Raw genomic sequence first — 18818 nt, forward strand, 5'->3', positions numbered from 1 at the left:
TTGCGCATTACTATTTAATTGTACATATGGTTTTCCGCTATTTTCTTAAACACTAAATTTGGTCACATGACTTTGTGGACGCACATGACTTGTGATGAAAATAACAGAGCTGTGCATGTGACCGACAATCTACTGTAGAGTAAGGTAAAATAATACTGTACCTTGCTGTACCTTGTATTTAGAAATATCAATGTATAGATATTCTGACTGAACTAGTATCATATTTATTGATTGGCTATCGTCTGCATGTGGGTATATATTGAAAGTAAGTTAGACAGAATCCTGGTAATAAACATTCACTGTACGGCGTACGCCGGTACGGCACCTCCCCAACTTTCCTATTTATCATTACCGGTAAGTGAGTATCCATAACCTTTCACGTACATTGTATATATTGCTGCGACATCGTCATTAACACTGACTAATTAACAACTATTTTTTTTAGTAGTTTAATATCTTGTATCCTAGTAGATCTAGAGAAGACAGGGTCATAAAGATATAAAGGGAGATAACTTAATTTTGCAATCTCTACCCAGAGTTTTGCTGATATAAACTAAATTAGTAATTTCTAATGTTTTCATGTGGACTTTTTTTTGTTGCTTACAGCATATGTATATGTATTAAGGACTACATCAGCTAAGATCTTATTATAGGAAAATTAACAAAATACTAACTTAAATTTATTAATAATAATAATAATAATAATAATATATTTATTCAGGTAAAATGCAAATAATACACTTCTATCACATTTTGCATATTGGACATAAATATATATATATTATCACAGAATGAGAACGATTATCATCAATTAATAAGGAAATTTCTTTCTAGAAACCTGGACAATTACCAAAACAACACATCTTAGCCATAATGCAGCTTTCTTGTGCCTTCCTTCTGCTGTCATTAGGCAGCCTCTACAATCTAGGACAGGTGGTGGTGGCTCTGGACAACGGCCTTGCCCTCACCCCACCCATGGGCTGGATGCACTGGGAGAGATTCAGATGTATAACCAACTGCACTGAACAACCCAATGATTGCTTGACGTAAATAAGAATTTTATATCTTGTCAGGAAAACAAAATAAGATTCACGAGATGAGTGCAATTTGTGAATTGCATATACTGTACATGATAGTCTATAATTATTATTAATGATGTTTTGAACTTTATTAGAATGTTGAAAAAAGTGTTTAAAAGCATAATATATAAAATTCATTTATATAAATATAAGAAAGCTATATACGAAAGTGATAATACATAAAGCTTCAAACCTTCATTACCTAAAAAAAACTTTGTGTCAATATCATAAAGACACTTGAGATTCATCTGCTCAAAATAATAAAAAAAAAAATAATAATAAGTTTACACTTTTCAAGTAAGGCGGTCAATTATGGTAAAAGGAAGCGACTCTCAGACCAGAGGAATAATATGGGGCACTTATAAGAAATGGTGTCTTATTAGGTCAAATATGATATTGGTGTTATTTAATAGTTACCTTTCTATGTATTTTTTTTTTTTGTGTAATATTAAAATACTTTATATACCTGTAGTAATATCTTTATGATATTATAATAACAAGTAGACCTATTACTTGTACACTATTAGGAATCTTTTAATTGCATAACTAAATGGAAAATAATTGCAAGCATTCAATTGACTGTATAGGGAAGACCTTATCAAGAGTCAGGCTGACAAGATGGTGTCGGAGGGCTACCGTGATGCTGGTTACGTGTACCTGTCCATTGACGACTGCTGGATGGCCAAGGAGAGGGACAGTAACGGGGCTCTAGTAGCAGACCCTGTCCGGTTTCCTAATGGCATCAAGGCTCTGGCTGACTATGTATGTCTGGGGACAATTAGCACTATCGTGTTAATAGAAGTGATTTTAACATGTGTTACACCAAGGCTAAAACATTGGACCCTTTGGTTTCTGAATTGTCTTTCATTTAAATGATGCAGCCGTATATTGCCCATATACATTATGTTTGTGAATAGTTTTTATCAAGTGTCACTTTAATCCTGTATTTAGAAGATTTTTTTTTTACATCTGACATTCATCATAGGTTTTGTTGAAGATTTTCAAAACTGTGAAACTTTTAACTGAAGAGTGTTTTTTTCGTTTAAAAATGATCAATTAAAGACAAAATATAATTATGATAAACAAAGTGATTTACTTCTGTGTACAAATGATTAATAGGTGCTACAAAGCTTAACCAAACAAGAAAAGGAATATTAAAAGACTTTGCAAATGTGAATTGTTCTTGTAGTAAGGTATGTTTTGTTGGTAGCTTCACAACAAGGGTCTGAAGTTAGGGATCTACGAGGACTTTGGTAAGGAAACATGCCAGGGCTACCCAGGAAGTGAGTTCTACTTGGGATTGGATGCCAAGACATTTGCTAGCTGGGGTGTCGATCTCCTCAAACTGGACGGCTGTAACTCTGATGTCAACGACATGAAAGATGGTAGGGTATTTCTATTTATAGCTGACATTTGAAAGAGTTATCTGTCTTCATATCTGATACCCTGTCATCCCACAGAACAAAGTTATAAAATACAATGTACTAATAAAAAGTAATCAGACTTTTGATGTTTATTTGTTATATTGTATGAATCGTCGTCCTATACTTTACGTTAATGTTATATAACTGTTATGTTGTAGGATATCAAGCCATGGGTGGATTCCTCCACAGAACTGATCGTCCTATACTTTACGTTAATGTTATATAACTGTTATGTTGTAGGATATCAAGCCATGGGTGGATTCCTCCACAGAACTGATCGTCCTATACTTTACGTTAATGTTATGTAACTGTTATGTTGTAGGATATGAAGCCATGGGTAGATTCCTCCACAGAACTGGTCGTCCTATACTTTACGTTAATGTTATGTAACTGTTATGTTGTAGGATATGAAGCCATGGGTAGATTCCTCCACAGAACAGGTCGTCCTATACTTTACGTTAATGTTATATAACTGTTATGTTGTAGGATATGAAGCCATGGGTGGATTCCTCCACAGAACTGATCGTCCTATACTTTACGTTAATGTTATGTAACTGTTATGTTGTAGGATATGAAGCCATGGGTAGATTCCTCCACAGAACAGGTCGTCCTATACTTTACGTTAATGTTATGTAACTGTTATGTTGTAGGATATGAAGCCATGGGTGGATTCCTCCACAGAACAGGTCGTCCTATACTTTACGTTAATGTTATATAACTGTTATGTTGTAGGATATGAAGCCATGGGTGGATTCCTCCACAGAACTGATCGTCCTATACTTTACGTTAATGTTATGTAACTGTTATGTTGTAGGATATGAAGCCATGGGTGGATTCCTCCACAGAACAGGTCGTCCTATACTTTACGTTAATGTTATATAACTGTTATGTTGTAGGATATGAAGCCATGGGTGGATTCCTCCACAGAACTGGTCGTCCTATACTTTACGTTAATGTTATATAACTGTTATGTTGTAGGATATGAAGCCATGGGTGGATTCCTCCACAGAACTGGTCGTCCTATACTTTACGTTAATGTTATGTAACTGTTATGTTGTAGGATATGAAGCCATGGGTGGATTCCTCCACAGAACTGATCGTCCTATACTTTACGTTAATGTTATGTAACTGTTATGTTGTAGGATATGAAGCCATGGGTAGATTCCTCCACAGAACAGGTCGTCCTATACTTTACGTTAATGTTATGTAACTGTTATGTTGTAGGATATGAAGCCATGGGTGGATTCCTCCACAGAACTGATCGTCCTATACTTTACGTTAATGTTATGTAACTGTTATGTTGTAGGATATGAAGCCATGGGTAGATTCCTCCACAGAACAGGTCGTCCTATACTTTACGTTAATGTTATGTAACTGTTATGTTGTAGGATATGAAGCCATGGGTGGATTCCTCCACAGAACTGATCGTCCTATACTTTACGTTAATGTTATGTAACTGTTATGTTGTAGGATATGAAGCCATGGGTAGATTCCTCCACAGAACAGGTCGTCCTATACTTTACGTTAATGTTATGTAACTGTTATGTTGTAGGATATGAAGCCATGGGTGGATTCCTCCACAGAACTGATCGTCCTATACTTTACGTTAATGTTATGTAACTGTTATGTTGTAGGATATGAAGCCATGGGTAGATTCCTCCACAGAACAGGTCGTCCTATACTTTACATTAATGTTATGTAACTGTTATGTTGTAGGATATGAAGCCATGGGTAGCTTCCTCCACAGAACAGGTCGTCCTATACTTTACATTAATGTTATATAACTGTTATGTTGTAGGATATGAAGCTGTGGGTAGATTCCTCCACTGAACAGGTCGTCCTATACTTTACGTTAATGTTATATAACTGCTATGTTGTAGGATATGAAGCCTTGGGTGGATTCCTCCACAGAACAGGTCGTCCTATACTTTACCTTAATGTTATATAACTGTTATGTTGTAGGATATGAAGCTGTGGGTGGATTCCTCCACAGAACAGGTCGTCCTATACTTTACATTAATGTTATGTAACTGTTATGTTGTAGGATATGAAGCCATGGGTAGATTCCTCCACAGAACTGGTCGTCCTATACTTTACATTAATGTTATATAACTGTTATGTTGTAGGATATGAAGCCATGGGTGGATTCCTCCACAGAACAGGCCGTCCTATGCTTTACGTTAATGTTATATAACTGTTATGTTGTAGGATATGAAGCTGTGGGTAGATTCCTCCACAGAACTGATCGTCCTATACTTTACATTAATGTTATATAACTGTTATGTTGTAGGATATGAAGCCATGGGTGGATTCCTCAACAGAACTGGTCGTCCTATACTTTACCTGTGCTCCTGGCCAGCCTATGTACAGAAAAATGCAGCTTTGGTAAATACAATGTTACTCTGATTTAATGGTAACAAGAGCTAAGATACATGATTGTTCTCAAGTGAGAGACCTATCAGGTCCTTCCGTCATACTTTCAGGGAATTTTATATAAGCGTTAAGAAGTAATTAAATCAGATTAGTACAGTATGTTGTTGACACGTAATCAAAGGGTTGTTATTTCAATATTTTCATTCATCCTGGATTGTTATGGCACAATATTTCAACCAGATGACTCACTATTTCAGTCTGACTACCCAGCGTTTCAGAAGACCTGTAACCAGTGGAGGAACTTTGATGATATCCAGGACTCGTGGGACTCGGTGTACAGTATTATTGACTACTACGGATCAAACCAGTATAACCTGACCGCCTTTGCTGGACCTGGGTCCTGGAACGACCCAGACGAGGTACATCCTCTTCATATACACCTATCACAAAATGTCCGATAAGTTTTTGATGTAAAAAGTAAATAAAGAGGACCTGAAGTTCTAATGTAAATCTTAACAAGGAAAAGATTTTTTCTCTGATGTAAAACTGAATAAGGAGGAGATTCAATCAGTCGTAATTCAGAGATGAAAATGTTCAGCCTATTGTAGGATTTTGATGTAAAACTAAACATGGGAGAGGTGAAGGTCACGATTAACTTTGTAGTAAATGATCAATATGTTTAGGTCAAGTGACCTATTCTAATCGCTTTTCGTCCGTCTTCGTCCGTCGTGTGTAAACTTTTTACATTTTCAACTTCTTCTCAAGAACCAGTGGATGGATTTTTTTCAAACTTGGTCAGAATCATCCTTGGTAGATGAGGCTACAAAATTGTAAAATTGGAATTCCTACCACAACCCCTGGGGCCAGGGCGGGGCCCCAAAGGGAAAATTTACCAATATTTCAAAAATCTTCTTCTCCAGACTCAGAGGTACTACAGTCATTTTCTCTGCATGGAAAGAAAGATAATCAGGGGCTTTACTTAAATTGTTAATTTCAGGACCCCCAAGCTATTCGTTCTCCCTTGGGGAGGGGGTAAAGTTTACTATAGTTTATATAGGGAAATAACACTTTTGGGTATATTTTGACAAATTTCTGTAGGAAATTATTTTTACTTGGTGAGAATTATCCTTGGAGGAAGATGGTTTCAAATTGTAAAATTGCGATTCCTACCCCAAACCCTGGGGCCAGGGTGGGGCCCCAAAGGAAAAATTTACCAATATTTCCAAAATGTTCTTCTCCAGACTCAGAGGTACTACATTCATTTTCTCTGCATGGTAAGAAAATCATCAGGGGCTTTATTTAAATTGTAAATTTCGGGACCCCCGAGCTATTCATTCTCCCTTGGGGAGGGGGTTAAGTTTACTATAGTTTATATAGGGAAATAACACTTTTAGGTATGTTTTATCCATTTTCAGTAGAAAATTACTCAAACTTAGTCAGAATCATCTGTGGTGAATGAGAGTATTACTTTGTAAAATTGGGATTGGGGGCCCCAAAGGGAACATTTACCAATATTTTCAAATTCTTATCCTTTGATGACATGAAAAGTATTGTATTTCACTTAATTTACATGCTGATTTCCACATCACATCTAAACAATAAAATAATGCTTCCAGTACCTATGATATAACTCAGGTGACCGCAAAGGCCCTTGGGCCTCTTGTTGAGAATTCGAGCTTCAACAATGTCTGTTATACTTTTGTAACTTGGCTAGATTACTTGATAATATTCAAGTAAAATACCTATCTGACCAAGGACTCAAAAATTTATTATATCTGTCAATGGTTACATTTCCTGGCTGTTACTTCCGTGCAAATTACTGGAATAGCCATCAGTATAAAATAACATCATTGCCAAGCTATTAGCTGTAAACATTCATTGTTGTAGTCGATAGTTATAAAATGACATCATAGCCAAGCTATTAGCTGTAAACATTCAGTGTTGTAGTTGATAGTTATAAAATGACATCATTGCCAAGCCATTAGCTGTAAACATTCAATGTTGTAGTTGACAGTTATAAAATGACATCAATGCCAAGCTATTAGCTGTAAACATTCAATGTTGTAGTTGACAGTTATAAAATGACATCAATGCCAAGCTATTAGCTGTAAACATTCAATGTTGTAGTTGATAGTTATAAAATGCCATCATTGCCAAGCTATTAGCTGTAAACATTCAATGTTGTAGTTGACAGTTATACAAAGACATCATAGCCAAACTATTAGCTGTAAACATTCAATGGTATAGTTGATAGTTATAAAATAACATCATTGCAAAACTATTAGCTGTAAACATTCAATGTTGTTGTTGATAGTTATAAAATAACATCAATGCCAAACTATTAGCTGTAAACATTCAATGTTGTAGTTGATAGTTATAGTGATAGTTATAAAATGACATCATAGCCAAGCTATTAGCTGTAAACATTCAATGTTGTAGTTGATAGTTATAAAATGACATAATTGCCAAGTTATCAGCTGTAAACATTCATTGTTGTAGTTGATAGTTATAAAATGACATCAAGCTATTAGCTGTAAACATTCAATGTTGTAGTTGATAGTTATACAAAGACATCATTGCTAAGGTATTAGCTGTAAACATTCAATGTTGTAGGTGATAGTTATAGTGATAGTTATACAATGACATCATAGCCAAGCTATTAGCTATAAACATTCAATGTTGTAGGTGATAGTTATAGTGATAGTTATACAATGACATCATAGCCAAGCTATTAGCTATAAACATTCAATGTTGTAGGTGATAGTTATAGTGATAGTTATACAATGACATCATAGCCAAGCTATTAGCTATAAACATTCAATGTTGTAGGTGATAGTTATAGTGATAGTTATACAATGACATCATAGCCAAGCTATTAGCTATAAACATTCAATGTTGTAGGGGATAGGTATAAAATGACATCATAGCCAAGCTATTAGCTGTAAACATTCAATGTTGTAGTTGATAGTTATAGTGATAGTTATAAAATGACATCATAGCCAAGCTATTAGCTGTAAACATATAATGTTGTAGTTGATAGTTATACAAAGACATCATTGCTAAGGTATTAGCTGTAAACATTCAATGTTGTAGTTGATAGTTATAGAATGACATCAAAGCTAAGCTGTTAGCTGTAAACATTCAATGTTGTAGTTGATCGTTATAGAATGACATCAAAGCTAAGCTATTAGCTGTAAACATTCAATGTTGTAGTTGATCGTTATAGAATGACATCAAAGCTAAGCTATTAGCTGTAAACATTCAATGTTGTAGTTGATAGTTATGAAATGACATCATTGCTAAGCTATTAGCTGTAAACATTCAATGTTGTAGTTGATCGTTATAGAATGACATCAAAGCTAAGCTATTAGCTGTAAACATTCAATGTTGTAGTTGATAGTTATAAAATGACATCAATGCCAAGCTATTAGCTGTAAACATTCAATGTTGTAGTTGATCGTTATAGAATGACATCAAAGCTAAGCTATTAGCTGTAAACATTCAATGTTGTAGTTGATCGTTATAGAATGACATCAAAGCTAAGCTATTAGCTGTAAACATTCAATGTTGTAGCTGATAGTTATAAAATAACATCATTGCCAAACTATTAGCTGTAAACATTCAATGTTGTATTTGATAGTTATGAAATGACATCATTGCTAAGCTATTAGCTGTAAACATTCAATGTTGTAGCTGATAGTTATAAAATATCATCATTGCCAAACTATTAGCTGTAAACATTCAATGTTGTATTTGATAGTTATGAAATGACATCATTGCTAAGCTATTAGCTGTAAACATTCAATGTTGTAGTTGATCGTTATAGAATGACATCAAAGCTAAGCTATTAGCTGTAAACATTCAATGTTGTAGTTGATCGTGGGAGGTTTCGGTCTGAGTCCTAACCAGGAGATGGTACACATGGGGATGTGGGCTATGATGGCGTCCCCCCTGTTTATGTCCCTGGATCTCCGTAACGTCAGACCAGAGTCCAAGGCACTTCTCCTTAACAAGAACCTCCTCACCATCAATCAGGACCCTCTGGGGAAACAGGGTCAACGACTTTGGAAGGTTGGTCCTTAGATTTCTAAAGGATTTCACTTTTGGCCATAACAGTGGTGTATGATTTTAGTGTCTTATCACCACAATAGATTATATGTATGGTTGTCCATTATTTCATGAATGCATAAGACTATCATGTTTTCACAACTGCAAAACTAGAGTGACAATATTGGAAATAATCTGCCATTCATAATGTATCCCCAGGTTTATGGTATTCAACAGAATCAATTCAATTTTCAAAAAATGTTTACATTTTGGGGACTCTAAAACCACTTTTTAGGTTAAAAAAATCTATCTTAAGGATGTACAAGTTATGATGTTATGGAATAAGGATGTACAGTCTTTGCACGTTTTGATCACCTGATATAATAGGTACAAATTAAACCTACCAAAAGTGGGTGCATGGCTAAAACAAATTAATTAACTTTATGTTGCAGATTAACAAAGCAGAAGTGTGGAACAAACCTTTATCTAAACCGGGTGTGTCAGCACTGGCCATTATAAACACTGACAACCAAGGTGCCCCGAGGGTGTTCCATCTTTCTCCATCAGAATTAGGACTACCACAGGCTGCCAAGTACAACATGACTGATGTGTTCACAAACAAACACTACGGACCTTTCATGTATAACCAGTCCATACAGTTCACAATCGATCCTACCAGTATATTCATGGCCATTGCTGATCCCTCTTAATACTCCACAAATGTAATAGTCATTTTCCTGTTGTAACATCAACCCTAGCTTCCTTTGTGACCTCTGACATCTAGAAATCTTACTGAATTTGATGTGACCTCTGTTGTGGGTCCTAACATCCCCTTGAATGTCTTCTGGTAACTACCTTTGACTAAAACTATTTTCTGTAACTGTCATCAACCTTAGTGTTCTTTTGTAGCCTCTGAAAGAACCACTGTAATTCACATCTTTTCCCGCTCCATGTTTTTTTCTCATGAATTATGCCTTTAGGATTTAATATTGTGGTAACTTGAACTCACTGTAATAAGATGCTATTTGAACATCAATATTAAATTATCTGTGAAATTAACACAGGTGTATTCTCAAAAGATTTAAATTGGACTAACTGCAAATCAACACCAAAATGAATCTTTTGCAAAATTGAAATTATTTAAAACCTAGGAGTTGTAAAGCAGGTCTTTCAATTTTGAATTATAAAGAAAAACACATTCCAAAAGGTACCAATACCTCTTTTTTGTGCGTAATATTGGGGATATTTAATGCGAATTTACTTGTCAGAAATGGCAATTTATGTTCATAATTATTTATACTCTCCACACAATGGAGGGGAGTATGGAGCAATTGCTTTGTGTGTCTGTGTGTCAGTACATCTGGGTGTCAGTACATCTGTGTGTCTGTATGTCTGTATGTCTGTGTGTCTGTATGTGTGTGTGTCCGTCTGTATGTCTGTGTGTCAGTACATATGTGTGTCTGTATGTATGTGTGTCCGTCTGTATGTCTGTGTGTCTGTACGTCTGTGTGTCTGTGTGTCTGTATGTCTGTACATCTGTGTGTCTGTATGTCTGTGTGTGTGTGTGTGTGTGTGTATGTCTGTGTGTGTGTGTGTCTGTGTGTCTGTACGTCTGTGTGTCTGTATGTCTGTGTGTGTGTGTGTCTGTGTGTCTACATCTGTGTGTCTGTATGTCTGTGTGTCTGTAGTAAAAATACTTGTGTGCGTGATATCATATTAACCCCTCAACAGATACAATTCGTATCTACACCATAGTATGGTAATATCAAGTTCTACACCTGATTTGATTTTGGTGGTCATCGGTGAAGTTAAAGGCCAAACTCGACCAGTTTTGAAATATAAAGCTTGTGTACAAGATATCTCACAAACTCCTCAACATATTATAGTGTGTTAAAGTAAAGGATACCAGCAAGTTAATCTGTCACTGTTGTTGTGATGATTCTACCATTATTACCTGGTGTATTGTTTCTGAATTGTGTTACTGTGTACAATATTTGTATGATTTGTGGGTGGGTAGGTATGCTGTATAGTTAGTTACGTCATCCTGGTAAAATTCTAGCCGCTTTCTACCCACTCATTGGCTAGGGAGAACTGTTCTTTAGCTCATTTGGTGGAGGGTAGGTCTAGTAAACCAAAAGTCCTAGGTTCGACTCCTAGCAGAAAAGGGAATAAGGATGTGATTTAAGAGTTTGTAGAAGTATGTAGTCATTTTAAAATTATTATACAGGGAGTGGTAGATCCAACATCTGTAGTATAGGTTTAGTGTGTTCTGTGTCTCCCAGTGAATACAAGGAAGTCACTGCTCCTGTCAGTTATACAAGGACACAGTAATATACTAGGATGACTCGACAACCTCAACGGAGTGATGGACATGTGTTCATGTCTCAACACACTATCATTTATAAATATCATTAGTTCTTTTAATTTTTAGATGTTTTTCACATATGAACAAATTTTGCAGGGACTTTTTTTCATCAGTATTTGATCCAGTTAGATTCTAGTAGAAGTGTTTGACAGTTAGTGATAGTGTTTTTTTAACACAATAGTGTCAGTTTTGTGCAGAGTTTTACTCATTCAGCCTTGCCTACAAATAGTGGCTGCTTACTTTTTATTGACTTTTATAAGTGACATGAGTCTTAATATGATTGTTATACAATATGAGAATGTTAATTTACATATATACAGTACATTTTCAAACATATCTTAAACGTATTTTACATTTTGACTGATTTTCATGAATTTTTTATCTTATAAACAGATTAACTAGTGATTCAAGTCCAAGAATTATATTTTCTTATACAAGAAGCATGTGTTTCCTGAACGATATATTTTTGAGTTTTGTTTTCGGATTTTTAATTTTGAGATTGCACATTGCTGATATAGCACTTCCTTTATTTACAAAACAGCATTTTAACACATGAAAGCAGTGTCAAGGTTTCTGTAAATATTTGAGGTATCTGGTTCAGGCTAGTGATCGTATCTTTACTCTAGCCTGGTGTGTTTATGTAAGAGTTGATAGATGAAACATTTTGTTGAATTCAGATCAATTTGTGTTGTGAACGATGTGTATCAGTTTATACTTCATAATCCATAATTGAGATTCCAGAATGTTTTTGAAACTATTATTTTTTTGTTTTATGAATTAATGAGTGCAATTATTGATCTTAAATATTTTCTTTAATGGAGGGATATATATATCTAGTCTACATGTCTGATAGGAGTAACCAAAGAAATGAATGTGATGTTTGCATTGAGAAGTCATGTTATCAGTTTATTTATTTACAAAGATGACAACATACAAAAGTTTTTTTCTGTTCAATTTTTCCAGTAAATGAGTTGTTGTCAATGTATTTGGAAATAAAAAGTACCATCATGTGTCTGGTTTTGGCAGAACATTTTTGAATCTATCTTCAATACATTTTGTTTTGTAGCTTAATGATTTTTTCTTTCTTCATTTTACCATTATATTAGTGTGACATGAATGGTTAACAGTCAAATATTTTATGAGTATTTACTTGGAATATATTTAAAATATTTTCCATCACCATACCAGTAATCACGGTCCTTACATTTAACATTCCTTAAACATGTACATTAATCCTGTATAACCATTTCAATGGTACAAAAATAATCCATATTGTTACACCTCAAGTGAATTTCTGGTTATTTGATTGGTTGGGAGAAAATAAACAAAAATCTCTGTAACCTTCCGAAAATACATTGATTTTAAGGGGCGCGGGTGATATTGCCATGAGACAGTGAAAAATATCACATGCGCGAAAAATGTGCCTTCACCGCTTCGTTTCCCCACCGTGATGGTCACAAGAACGTTTGACGGCAACAGCCAATTTTATCAAGCGCCGGTGCGATAGCGATTGTAAACAGCAGACTATCAACTAACAAGATGTCATTATCGAGGTTTGCTGCCGTTTCTGAGCTACAAAGACTTTTGGTGTAACAAAATAGATCTGACATTCATTAGCAGGTGACAGTGAATATTGTCAACCCTCAAAAACCCATTGTCACCCTCGGCTGCGCCTCGGGTGACAATGGTTTTCTCGGGTTGACAANAGTGAAGATGCATTCTGTAATGGATGATGATACAGAGAAGGTAACATGAAGATTGCTTATATTGTTAGGACTTGATTATTTAATAACGGATTACTTCAAGACATTAATACAAATTTTAAAATGCTCATCTTCATAAGGTCATTTGAGTATTCATACATGTACATATGTAGTCTCAGTTTTGAATTTTAATATGTTTGAAAACTTTAAATACATACCATACCTTTTTGTTAATTAACAAGATTTTGTAAGATATCGACACTAGTCCTCAGAATGGTGGTTTGCTCGAAGGGTGTTTTTTCAAGTAATTTGAATAATTTTTATCTTTTTTTTATTATTAAAAGTAATTTTAGGTCATTGTTTTTGTATATTAAATAGCTAAAAGAATAGTGAATGTTTATCAGAAAACAAAATTATAGAAATTCAAATATGTCAAGAAACACCAGTCATGCTAAAATATTTGAAGTGTTATTGTGCACCATGTAAGGTTTTATTCATAACAAAACCTATTTACAAATCTTCCATTTGGTTATAATCTGCCACCTTCGAAGGCTTATTTTGTGATTTATAGATTAGGGGTCAGTCCTCCTTCATTACTACAAAATATATTGATATATTTATTCTGTTGATTTAACATTTTTGTAGTTTAAGATTTTCATTACTGCTGATAAAACAATGAATTTTAACATGGCAATAGGCAATGCTCTATGGCCAAATATGTAAACTAGTTTACAACAGAATCCTGTATATTATTTGTTATAATCGTTGCTTACCAATAGTACGTACCTTCCTCTTGGATAATAGACTATATATAGAACCTACAGTTACTTGCTGGAAATGCTTGTCAAATTCTATAATATTCTTATTCATTGTGATGGGATGGGGAAGCAAGGGTTGCTTCCCCTGGTATAAGTCTTTTCTATGCAACGTCTCGCTGTGATTATACTTTTTCGAATTAAATATATATTTTTTGGGAAAAAGATGTATTTGTTTTACTTGATTTATAACAATGTCGACAATTACCTTCCGTCACTCTACAGTACATGTACTCAGTTAAGTCTAATTGAAATAGAAAAACGGACATTAATTTTAGAAACATACCAAATATTTTAATGATATATAGAAAACTTTGTAAACCCAACACATCCATATCTTCTCCTTTTCAAAGAAAATGGCCTTTTTGTCTCAAATCATCCTCCTCAGTAACCCAGAGGTTACGCTCAACTACACGTTTGTCATAGCAAAATTGACTGCACAAAGATAGCTGTTTGATTGGCCTCGGGTAAAACAAAAACCTGACCAATCGCTAGGCCGATACCTGTCTTTGAAGATTACAAAGGAGCGACACCCGACTTCAAAGCCTGTCAATTATTACGCGACCGTGAGATTCTTTTGATGTACACCAAAGGATCGAACTAGTCGTCTTGTCTCATCAACAAAGTGACAATGACAATGACAATTGTTTTTATTCTCATAAACAATACAGTGTAGAGAATACATATATATATACAAGTGGGTGGCAATAATAAATGGTGGAACAGGATGGACATTAGTATTGTAAATTAATTATGTCATTAATATTGGTAATAAATAATAATAATAATAATCATATCTGGACATATGTTTTCGCCTACTATTGTGAATTGGTTGATGTGTACATGTAAACAGATAATGAAATTCGTCGCCAATTTCTCTTATATAACATTAACTACATAATCTATTTCAACGTGGTATATTGAACCACCTACCACTTTCAATTGGTAACTTAGTATTACATGTTCTAAACTTACAATACGCTTTGGCTAGTTTCGGAGGGAGTTCTAGTAAGTACTTTTCTAAACAAAGTTCGTACTTATATATTCTATAATTGGTTACTTTCTAAGAAGTATACATTTCATTTCACCAGTTTGATATAAATTTTCCTTTTAGTTTATGAAATATGGTACTTTTTAGCCCATGTATACTTTGAAACTCTTGACTATTAAATATATGTATCAGACTACATTCTTCAAAAATACTTTGAACATATTTTAGCCATGATGATTCATAATTTGATAAAATTGCTAACAGTTTATGACCTAATTTATTCTGGTTGTTTTTGTCAATTTAGCCCAAAATCCGACCATTCTTACTTTGACATTAATATCTAGCGGAAACCTTCCAAGTTCTCCGTATATCATAAAGTTCGGTGTAGACGTTTTAACATTAAGTATGTGTTTGCAAAATTTTTAATGTAAACGTTCGATAAGTTGATAGTTACAGAAACCCCAAACTTCACATCCGCACATCAAACCTTCAATTTTGCTATGACATATTCCAGGGGCGCAGAGAGCGTAGGTGAGCGTAACCTCTGGATTATCGAGAGTGCAATGATGATCCAAAACGTTCATTTGAAATTTTAGAGATTGAAAATCATTCTAGCGTAGCCAAACAGAAATAATGTTTTATAGCGTAACCACATCATACACAAACAAGTTCGGAACTCCGAGTGGATACAATAAACAGGAACTGTAGAGGAACACTAAAACAAAAGGTAGTTTGTTTTCCGGAAATTTCTGTACACCACTTGTAGTAAGCATCTGTTTCTTGATGTCTGACTAAAAAATCTAAACCCAAGTCTGTGAGTGCTTTGTGATCTAATTGTCATAGAGCAGCGCATTTTTACATAGCGGTATACATATGGTTTATGTTGTATACACCAAAATTCTTAAACAAAAGAAAAAAAGAAATGCACCATAAACACCCCAGGATTTCCCGGTTATGCGTTTCCTGCTATCCGTAGATTCTGGATTCTCCTTCGCCCAAACGAGGACATTTTTGTACTAGATAAACCTGGAGAGGTAAATTCATTAACATACAATTGTTTGATTGCACAACAACAAACAACATGCTTATAAAGATAGCTTACAACAATCAAGATACAGAAGCCGAATCGATATGAAGATATTTTCACTCATGAACCCCGACGATACACAGATTTTCTCAGCACTGCACTGTAAGCACTACTCCGATACAAGGCAAGGAAGACAAGGTCTTTAGCACTCGTCTACATATTTTATCATAATCTGATCTTTTTGGCTGCCAATTTATCATGCTTACTTGCCAAGAAGCATGCCAATGATGACAAAACAGGAGTATGCTTATCGAATTTGAAAAATTATTGTCACTCAACTAAAACCACCTTACAGGTTCTGTCAAAATTAATCTGTAAAATACTGGGGATTCCCAAAGATAGGGCTATAAACCTGCCTTTCTTGATATTAGAATGTAGAACCTCTCCAATTATTTCGATATAAAACGTTTTACCCGGTAATGATAATGTTGGTAATTAAACAAATTGAACATAGACCTTGCTAGGGAGTTCACCTGAAGGCAATTTATATGACAAATATTACATTACAAGACAATTAATCTGTATGTACTCTCTATGAGGAAGACATTTATATACACACGGAACACCCCAAGGATTGTGCAATACGAACGCCCCTAACGAACACACAGTAGCGGCAGCCGTCTATAACGGTAGCTCATTTGTTACTTGTCGTTGTACTCCTGTAAAACTTTCACGTTTATAAGCTACAAAGAGTTAACGAACAGACAATACTTTAGTACCACTGTGTTTGTTTGTGTGTCTTTAAACAAATCTTCGTATTCGGTTCTGACGAATCGTTTGTTTGTGTTTAACGTCCTATTAGCAGCTATGGTCATTTAAGGACATGTCAGATTTTGTCATCGTTTTAGTTAAACTTGTACCTTCAGACTTGTGTGAATTCTCTTATAATTATTGTCATATAAAACTTGTACTTATTTTCATATTTGTGTGAACTTGTGTGACTTTATCTGTTATTGTGTGCTTTGATACATAGATATTAGTTAAACTTGTACCTTCAGACTTGTGTGATTTCTCTTTTAATTATTGTCATATAAAACTTGTACTTATTTTCATATTTGTGTGAACTTGTGTGACTTTATCTGTTATTGTGTGCTACCAAAGACCTTGACCGACATCACCTTGGATGGTAGATGGACAGAAACATCTACAGGCGAACCATTTCTCCTCTTCGACGACGGTGAACAGAACAACAGAATGATTGCATTCGCTACATCAGAGAACCTGGCCGAACTTGCAGCCTCCGATGTAATCTTCAGTGACGGCACCTTCTACACCTGTCCTACTATATTTTACCAGATGTACGGCATTCACGTACAGATTGAAGGAATCATGACCCCAGTTGCATATGCACTACTTCCCGGAAAGAGCCAGGCTATCTACAACCGTTTCTTCACACTACTACAGGAGCACATGTCAAACCTCCAGATTCCATTCCGACCCACAACAGCCTTCGTCGATTTTGAGGTAGCAGCACACAACGCCATCCGCAGTGTCGTCCCTGGAATCAACATAAAAGGCTGTTTTTTCCATTACACTCAATGTATTTGGCGAAAGGCCAAGCCAACCGGACTCCAGACACTGTACCGCGAGAACGATGACGTCAAACCACTTGTCCGCCGAGCTGCTGTTCTTCCACTCATCCCCTTATAATTAGACCGCATAGAAGACCTCTGGTTCCAAACCCTTGAAGTTTAATAATTATCCTTTAGTGCTGTATTAAATGTGTATTACTGTTATATGTATGAATAGAAACTTTATTTTATTGCTGACATTAGTATCAATGTGGCTTGTATTAAGGAATTTTATTTTTCATATAATGTAATGCTTTTTTTTTTCATATAATGTAATGCTTTTTTTTTCATATAATGTAATGCTTTTTTTTTCATATAATGTAATGCTTTTTTTTTCATATAATGTAAATGTCAATATTTAATGATTATTTTCTATTACTTAGTGCTGTATTAAATGTGTATTACAGTTATTATATGAATGAATAAAAACTTTATTTTATTGCTGACATTAGTATCAATGTGGCTTGTATTAAGGAATTTTATTTTCATATAATGTAATGCTATTTTTTTTTTATCATATAATGTAAATATCAATATTTAATGATTATTTTCTATTACTTAACGCTGTATTAAATGTGTATTACAGTTATTATATGTATGAATAAAAACGTTCTATCTATTTTATTATTGACTTGAGTATCATATCTACAAAATGAGTTGACATTCTTAGTTGAAACAGGCTATAACTAAACTTCAAAGGATTTCCTATATAAACACCTTCCTTTGAATTTTCCAGAGTTGGTATTCGGGGAATGAGCCCCCGGAGAAACACCATCGACCTACGACCAGTACCTGGTGACTGCCCCACGTGGTGTCTCTAACCCGCGACCCAGTGGTGGCGGGCAAGTGGTAGCAGAATGTCAGACGCCTTAACCACTTGGCCACCGCGGCCCCCTATCGAATCGGCGATCATACCCCAACAGGGAAAAATAATTGACCTGCGGTAACCCACTGTTTTCATGATAAGAGACGAATAATTGTCCACGCAAATCCTCTATTTTCTTCTACCTAGCTGACATTGAAGAAACTGGAGATGATCTGAGCACTGCGGCGGTAGTTGGGATCTATACCTTTTCTCACTTCCCTACTCATTTTATTCGCCGGTGTCACTTTTGACACTCGTCTTTAATTTATATAAATACTGGGAAGAAGTTATACCCCAAACCGGCAAAAAATGGGGCGCATATACTGTATTGTTTTCAAATCCCATTCTTATTTGTTATTTGTTTGCCCGGTGTTTAAGGGAACGTTAGTGAATTAAACTCATCATAGCTTCTAAACAGGAACCTACAAGTGTGCTGCACAGTTCTGCATTGTCAGGAATATATCGATACAAATTGCCGCTTCTAGTGGCATCTTAAAC

General features: G+C 35.0%; 2 protein-coding genes across 4 annotated transcripts; both read left to right on the plus strand.

The window, feature by feature from the left end:
* The first annotated feature begins 61 nt into the window (after positions 1-61).
* On the plus strand, positions 62-10366 carry LOC110454114 (alpha-galactosidase A-like). 3 transcript variants are annotated; one of them, XM_021503484.1, is made up of 8 exons: positions 62-144; positions 835-1046; positions 1667-1841; positions 2290-2464; positions 4794-4888; positions 5134-5295; positions 8750-8947; positions 9376-10366. In XM_021503484.1, the coding sequence occupies exons 2-8, from the start codon at positions 874-876 to the stop codon at positions 9631-9633; spliced, it is 1236 nt and encodes a 411-aa protein (XP_021359159.1). In that variant the 5' UTR covers positions 62-144; positions 835-873; the 3' UTR covers positions 9634-10366. The 3 variants fall into 3 exon arrangements, with proteins under 3 accessions (XP_021359159.1, XP_021359160.1, XP_021359158.1); XM_021503485.1 differs by having other exon boundaries at positions 68-139; XM_021503483.1 differs by lacking the exon at positions 62-144 and adding an exon at positions 168-354.
* A 6712-nt stretch (positions 10367-17078) lies between these two features.
* On the plus strand, positions 17079-17534 carry LOC110454121. Its single transcript, XM_021503494.1, has one exon. The coding sequence runs from the start codon at positions 17079-17081 to the stop codon at positions 17532-17534; it is 456 nt and encodes a 151-aa protein (XP_021359169.1).
* The last annotated feature ends 1284 nt before the right edge of the window (positions 17535-18818 follow it).

This window comes from Mizuhopecten yessoensis, unplaced genomic scaffold, assembly GCF_002113885.1.
Source record: "Mizuhopecten yessoensis strain PY_sf001 unplaced genomic scaffold, ASM211388v2 scaffold7669, whole genome shotgun sequence".
Taxonomy (NCBI): Eukaryota; Metazoa; Mollusca; class Bivalvia; order Pectinida; family Pectinidae; genus Mizuhopecten; species Mizuhopecten yessoensis.